The following is an 8,076-nucleotide window of genomic DNA, read 5'->3' on the forward strand; positions in this document are numbered from 1 at the left end:
AAAATTCAAATTTTCACTCACTGTTCTATACGTTTTAATCATTTCTTGCTTGCATCAAGCAATGTAAAGATATAAATAAAAACCTAAAATACGAAACTATCAAAGTGATTAAACATGACAATATTTTTTGGCGTACACCACCTTAGGCATTCCACACAAATTAATCTCGGGACTAACATGGGAAAGATAAATCACAATGTCCCCCACAAACTATTTCTATAACTAACATGTGAAAGATAAATCACAATGTCCCCGTAATAAAGAAGGTGAAATCCAAATATTTGAGTATCTGACACACCTCTTATGGAGAACCATAACGTGACAATACATGACAAAAAGATAGCAAATCCATTCGACATTAGTATATTTTTTACAAGATTTCACAAAACTTAAAACACATATCGTATCTATATAATTTGTTGAGCCTATACAGTATCTGTATAGGCTCATATATACTATATAAAGTAGCCTCTAGAGCACCTAAGACTCGAGGAAATCGAGCTAAAGCTCATTATGAATCAAGCGCTCATCATCATTGACCTCAATTTCTTCAATAGACGACTTATCAGATGAAGTCAAACAATCAGCAGAAGGTTGAACTTGCCCATAATTAATTCCTGTAACAGAATTGCAATAAGTTTGGGCTGTTTTACCATCAAGCTTTAGTAAATTGATGTTTTTTAAAATTATGTTATTGCAAGGCACAGTGTCGCTGCATGCAAATTTCATTGCGTCTGTGCTTTTTGATGATCCGGTGACGTTTTGGTACATTATTTGGCTTATTTCCACAGCTGACGTCTGTACAAGGAAAAAAAAGTTGATTCAAGAGTTTTTTGTTATTCTTAATGTAAATGTTGAAAATTAAGATATGATAGAAATTGTACCTGATTTTGACAACTTTTAGGTGAATCGCAATAGAATTGATCGATTATGATGGGATTGGCTACATTATCCATTTTTACATTTTGGTAGCGTACGCCTTTAACGTAACCTGATCCTCCCTGTGTTTAAAACATGATATAAATTTAAAAACCCGATGCTTTTTCATCTAAAATATATCGAATTAAATCATGTATGTGCATTCAAGAAGAACGAAATATTTTTGCCTAAATATAAATAAGAGTTTACTTGCTTCATTAAAATAATTTAATCATTATTCTAATCACACCTTTTTTAATAATAACTAATATATTTATATTAATACTTATTATGTAAGTACCTGCCATGTTTTAATTCTGAGGCCATTACTAGTGCCTTTCAAGAAAGCTGTATCCAGGACTACTTTTGATACTATGCCAGTAGAGTTATCCTTACCCAAGCTTCCAATACTGCAAACACCAAAATCTTTAATAACTATTCCCCTTTTTTTTTATTTAATCATTTAAATATTATATAAATATATATTAATCAAACATTCATGGAAATCAAAACACACCTAATTCCATGACCGGGCCCACAATAAATATTCTTCATCTTGATATTTGAGCTAGCATTCACAATCGAGACACAGTCATCACCTAAACAACATGTGTGAAAATAGATAAACGGTTAGTACATTATTTTTGTGGTCAAATGTTATATTTGTTGGATTCTATTTGAAGTATATTGACACTTGGTTGTTTTATATATAGTTTATCATAGTTATTACATTTAAAGAATTTTCATATCGATTTTGAAGTTGAAAGTAGTCTCTTAGACGTTAAAATCAACCATTTATATGTTTTATTAATCTCATAAGAATTGGAACATTTAAAGGTCAACAAAAAAACAATTTGACTATTAGTCAATGGCTTAAGATCCTTCACAAAATAAAAATCTTGTGGACCCATATCAGGTAACTTTAGGCTAAAAAGTTGCACAAAATCTTGGTATCCTTTATTAGTGTTAAAATTTTTACTAATGAATTATAACGAAGAGGCAAGAAATAGAAACTTGCTTTCATTGATTTGTACTTTCATATAATGTATTATATCATGCTACTCTCATTTCTTTCTATTAAAACATTATACTTTCGCATAGTATCTTATTACCAAATTATACTTCAGAAAATATTCCCAATTATTGTTTTCAATCTAGATGGCAGTTCTATAATTGGGTAGAATTTCAAAAGTTGAATGTTATAATAACGATAAAACAAAAGTAGGATTTTTGGTAACGAGAGGAGCTTTTATATGATTATATCTATATATTATAGAACATGAAAGACAAGAAAAAAAAAAAAAAAAAAAAACCTGTTCCAATTTTGCTGTTTTGAATAACGACGTTGGTTGATCCAGTAAGATGGATTCCATCAGTGTTAGGACTATCTTCAGGAGCAGAAACTACAACACTATTTATGCGCACAGAGTCACAATGAGAGATGACAAAATGCATCTGTTGACTATTTTGGAAAGTAAGACCTTGCACTTTTATAGATGAACTTTGATCAATTGTGAACGCCTGTATACAATCTTCTATGTTAAAATAAATTTCATTCAAAACCATATATAGAACGTGTTTGTTACACGGGACATGACTGACTGCAAGCTTTTTATGGTACTTTTTGGTCATGGGGATGAATTGAAAAACTCAAAATCGAAACCTTTTGTAGATATTTTTTTTAATTTTTATATAAAATCCGAGAAAAAAAAAAGAACCGAAAAACCCAAACGACATTGATTTATGTTTAATTTTAAATGAGTGAGTACGTCAAAAATTAAAATGCTTTTATGGTTTTTATTAATAACTAAAATAACGAACTTGTGTTTACATCGTCACTAATTATATTTTAGTAAATTTACTTGTTATATTTTAGTAAATTTACTTATTTTTTTTTGTTAAAAAACTTATTGGCATGGTTGATGAAAAAACATTAAAATAAAAACCTTAATCCAATTTTTCAAAGTCAAAAAAACCAAAATTTTTTGTTCGGTTTTAATCAAAAACCTAACCTATTGAAATAAGTTATAATCCAAGTCTAATGCCTGTTAAACGCAGTACAAACTGTATTATGTGTATCAAGTAGGTCCTTGAGTTCTTACCGATGGTGCTCCTACGCAAGGCTGTAAAACAAGAAAAAAAGTATGTCAATAACTTGATTTTTATCGGTTATATTGAATTATGAGTTAATAATTTATTTATGATGGTTAATTTGGAGTTTTCGGAAAGAATAAAGATTTTACGTTTGTCTTATTCTTTTTGCAAGATGCAGCCCACCATTTCTTGCCGGATCCATCAATAATTCCATGTCCTTGGAAAGTGGCTCCGGTCAGATTAGAAAAGTGAAGCCAATTCCGAGGATTTTTTGAATCCCAGTTCTTGGGTTCATCTGGAGCTACGATTGTTCCATCGATCTGTATATAATTATATTCATCATTTTATTAATTATCTACTAAAAAATACTTACGCAAATTGCCTAAATTTCGATCAAGAGATGCCTCGTTAAAATTTCAACATTTCTATTTTTAAAATGAATAAGATCTTTAGTATTTTATCTTTAAAATGTATGCTCCCTCCAGAAAAATTGCAACATTTCTATTTTTGAAAACTTTTAAATCTTGTTCAATGTCACCATTAGAAAAGACTATTGTGATGGTTCCCTTATTATGTCATTCTTGAAGGGTATTTTAAGTATTTCTCGAATGAAAAAAAAATTCTTAGAAGATGTTAGTGAATAATAGTGAGTGAAATGCTTCAATTTTTTAAATAACTACATTATCTCCATCCCAACACTATAGTTAAGCTTTAATTTTAAAATGTCCTACATATTTCTTTCCATATTTAAAAGAAAATTAATACCTGAACAATTAACTTTGTAGCACAAGGTCCTTTAAATCTTGTTGCATTAACAAGATAAGAGCGACCAGGAGGAACCAAAAGTACGGCTTTTGCTGTAGAGCAGGCTTTTGACCATGCATTTTCAAATGCCTGAAAAATAAATAAATCAAAACTTATTGGATTAAAAAAATATATTTTTTTCATTAAGGGTATTTCTGACATTTCGGAAATGAAAAACAATTGCTTAGAAGCATCTTGGTGAGTTACATGCTGCGTAGCAAAAGGTACGACAAATGAAAAAACAATTTCTATAAGGGTATTTTAGTAATTTCCACATCTTCACCATTGTGTCATAGAAACTCCATTTTCCACACAGAAAAGGACATGGAAACTACTATAAAAATAATTTCTTGAAGGGTATTTTAGACCTTTCAAATGAAGACAATTTCTTGAAGGGTAATTTAGATATATCGGATAAAAAAAAAACAATTTCTTAAAGGGCATTTTAGATATTCCACATATTCACCTTTGTATCATCAGAAACTCCATTTCCACAATCAACAAGTTACGGAAACTATTATAAAACTAATTTCTTGAAAGAAAAATAAATATCATCCTACTTTTTTTCCTATTTTTCTTCCTACCTATTTAAGATGATGATAAGTGTACAAATTCAAAATCTCAATCAAATTTAAATTAAATTTAATGACACTTATCACCATCTAAAATAAGTAGGAAGATATTAGGAATAAATAGGAGGAGATCATTTAATTTCTCTTCTTGAAAAGGGTGTCTTAGACATTTCAAATCACACAAAACATTTTTTCGAAGGGTATTTTAAACATTCCACATGTTCACCTTTGCATCATCAGAAACTCCATTTCCACAAACAAAAACATATGGAAACCGCTATAAAAAAAAATCTTGAAAAATGTATTTTAGACATTTCATATCACAAAACAATTTCTTGAAAAGGGTATTTTAGACATTTCCACATACTCACCTTTGTATCGTCAGAAACACCATCTCCAACTGCACCAAAGCTATCCACATTGATCATAACCTTGCTACCATGTTGACTTGACCACCAAGGCAACTCCAAGAACTCAATTTCATCATCTTCAACATCCAAACTTTCAACTTCATCAAAACCATAAAAACTTTTTACAACATGAGTGCCATGAACCAATAACAAAACAACAAGAATAGAGAAAAAGTCGATTTTGCCCATGCTTTAAAAGGTTTTGTTAGTTTGAGAAAAACCGATAGATTTGTATAAATCAAAAAGAAGACATGAGGATTTTAATTTATATGTATAGATTAGTGGTATAAATGATGATATAGTTGTACCTGGCTTTGCTTAAAAGTACATGAAGGTGTTAGATTTTCTACATGCTCAAGCTTCAAGTATTTTTTAGGAAACCTTCGCTTTACTCTTCAAATACTTGTCTAAATCGTCACTAAATTTCACAGAGAGTCTAAAAGCGTCTTTTGTTTTCTGTCTTTGGGACCCACTAGTAGCCGACGTTAGATTAACATCCTTCAAAGTTTCTCCTTTCAAAAAGTCTCCACATGGTAGAATTAAGTCTAAGAAAATTAAATGTGACACACAAAACATAAATTAATTCTTTCTATCTGATTATATTATAAACTCTAACATTTATCAAATGTTATTTGACTGTAGATAAGCTATTTCTCGATTTTTGTTAATTTTTCAGTTTCAGGGAGCCAATTGTTTAATATGTTACATACATAATATATGATTACTGCAATCTTTTTTCCAAAGTTAAAATTTTAACCATTAATTTTACTATATGAATTTGATTTATTTAGGTAGATCATGCTTTTGAGATATAAACGATTTAACTTTCGTGACTTTGATCTTTTAGAGATTGTAAAGATTTGGAAATTGTATGGATTGTGTTGTGTTGGAATCTTGATATTTGAATTTTGTTTAAAGGTTTTCTAGCTTCTTTTTTATTTTTATTTTTTTTTTATTTTTATAGGAACATGGAAATGTGACAACATGGAGGTGAAGCGATCAGGGGTAGCAATGAAAATGTGATGGGAGTCATATGTTTGGTTTGGTGCTTGTATAGAAGATGGCATGGTGAATGGTAAAAACTATGATAGAAGATATGGTTAATCAAAGGACATTATTGTCTTTTATAAATTAAATTTTATAGGTGTAAGGGAAAAAGTGCTCAATATAATACATATAGAGGTAATGTCCTAATGAGATCAAAATGAGAATGGTTCAGATTAGTCTTTGTTTCTGTCGATCTATCTTTAATAAGTTAAGCATTAAACGAATTTGTTGTAAGGATAAGTGCTTAAGTGGTTGTATGCTTTGCTTGATCTATTTTTTTTTTAAAGGTGTGGAGTTGTACTTTAGGCACTCTTGATTTAGTAATGAATAGGAAGAGGAAAGTGGAAAGAACAAAAGTGTTTGGTGGTTTTCAGGGATTGTATTGCTCCTGTGGATTGTACCATGTGCTTGGCTTTCATCACCAAGAAGTGGAAGTGTGGAAAAGAGTATTGGAAATTTATAAGAGTGTTGGAATCTTAACAATAGGAATAAAGATGATTTTAAATGTGGTGTGATTTATGTAATTTGACTAATGAAATTAAGTGTTGAAATACTATGTGGGATTATAGGTCTTTTCATTTGAGGATTTGTAATTTCCATTAGAAATTTGACATAAAACTCGACAAAAACCGTAAAAAATAAAGTGTATTGTCTATATCTATATATAAAAAAAAAAATACATTGTTATTTCATGCAATTTGTTCTATTTTTTATCTTCTTTTCCTGCAATTTGCTTAATTTTCACATAATGTTGCTATATGATTTTCATGTTGCTATTGTCTTTTTCCTTTTTACAAGAATAAATTACACGAATGGTCTCTATGGTTTGGGTAATTTGCGTTTAGTCTCTACAGTTTGTTTGTTGTGTGTTTGGTACATGTCTTACCTAAAAATATTATTTTGACCTTGATTTTTTAATTTATTTAAATAAACACACCCTACCCTACTTCCACCTCATCTTACATTAACTTACCTACCCTATTTTATTTAAATAAATTTAAAAAAAATCAAAGGAAAAATAGATTTTTTAGGTAAAAAGGACAAAGTGCGCAACGAAAACAAACTGTAGAGACCTTCCAAGTTAAAAAAATAAGTTAGAGACCAAACTTGCAAATTACCCCAAACCATAGGGATCATTTGTGTAATTTACTCTTTTTATAATTGTTAGTCAACCAACTAATTTTATATTTTATGAAACCATTGTTAGAGAACCATTGCCAAAGAATCTATTTTAAATCATTGTTAAAGAAGCTTTTTACTTCTTTACATTTTGTTAAAATAATAAGAAAACAAAATATTTGTCATCTTTTATTTTATTTTTTGAACTTTTATTCCTTTTATATATTTGTTTCTCATTGTAACATGTGACTGGTTTCTTTGTCATAACTTTTCTCATTTTTTTAGTTAAACAAAGACTTCATCAACGATTGGTCTGGTATGAGAGTATATAACATAGAGGTATTTTCTACTTATATGTAGATTGCTTTTGTCTCTCAATTTCTTACAAATGGAGATATCTTCTATGATTTTTGCTCTAAAATGATCAAATTCTTGAAGAAATACCTAAACATTTAATGTATTTTCATTTTTCTCATTATGTCATTGTACTATAAAAATTCCTCTTATTTGGGTGCTTTGTCAAACTATATTCCCTTAAATAGGGGGCTAAATGTGTGAAATGATAACATACTTTTATATAATTACTTTTGTTTGTGTAGCTTTCATTTTTTTCTGAACATAATACTGTAAGTTTTTAATTTAGTTTGACTTTTTTTTTCTTACATGAATAACAGGAGTGAGTCAGAATTTTTCACCTCACATGAAAAGAACACAAAGTGACTATGAACATATATTATGGAAAACCAATCGTTAGGCCTGTTGTGCTGTTGAGGTTAATGAAATGTTTGTTGCGGTCCATAAATATGGTGAATGAAATTATGACAAAACATTAAAAAATGTTTTAAAGGTGATAGAATGCTTCCACAATATCTTTGGTTTCTTTTCTTTTAAAGTTAAAAGGTTTAGTGTCATATCCATGTAAAAAATAATAATATACTTTTATTTATTGGGTATTATAGCATTCCATATTAAAAAATAGATACGTGACAAATTATGTGAAGCTTAAAGTTCAAAAGAACATATTATATCATAAGTATTGTCGAAACTCCCGCCGCAACGCGCGGACTTAAAAACCTCGTTTATTATATACTCCATCTTATTGGATAATTGTC

The 8,076-nt window shown here is 29.3% G+C and overlaps 1 protein-coding gene across 1 annotated transcript; it reads right to left on the minus strand.

Moving 5' to 3' along the window:
* Positions 1-230: 230 nt before the first annotated feature.
* On the minus strand, positions 231-5,043 carry LOC145013292 (putative polygalacturonase At1g80170). The gene is made up of 9 exons (XM_078972096.1): positions 4,760-5,043; positions 3,778-3,906; positions 3,162-3,332; positions 3,021-3,041; positions 2,232-2,439; positions 1,436-1,517; positions 1,220-1,328; positions 885-1,001; positions 231-798 (listed from the first exon to the last, which is right to left on the minus strand). Exons 1-9 carry the CDS (start codon positions 4,985-4,987, stop codon positions 502-504), a joined length of 1,362 nt encoding a protein of 453 aa, XP_078828222.1. The 5' UTR covers positions 4,988-5,043; the 3' UTR covers positions 231-501.
* Positions 5,044-8,076: the final 3,033 nt, after the last annotated feature.

The sequence above is a fragment of the Lactuca saligna genome, chromosome 8 (assembly GCF_052625555.1).
Source record: "Lactuca saligna cultivar CGN05327 chromosome 8, ASM5262555v1, whole genome shotgun sequence".
NCBI lineage: Eukaryota > Viridiplantae > Streptophyta > Magnoliopsida > Asterales > Asteraceae > Lactuca > Lactuca saligna.

Excerpts from the sequence above, each read along its gene's own strand:
- LOC145013292 (XM_078972096.1), bottom strand. The coding sequence starts at position 4,987 with ATGGGCAAAATCGACTTTTTCTCTATTCTTGTTGTTTTGTTATTGGTT. Across the intron at positions 3,907-4,759 it reads GTGTTTCTGACGATACAAAG|GCATTTGAAAATGCATGGTC; the intron begins GTGAGTATGTGG and ends TTTATTTTTCAG. Across the intron at positions 1,002-1,219 it reads TCAGAATTAAAACATGGCAG|GGAGGATCAGGTTACGTTAA; the intron begins GTACTTACATAA and ends TTTTAAACACAG.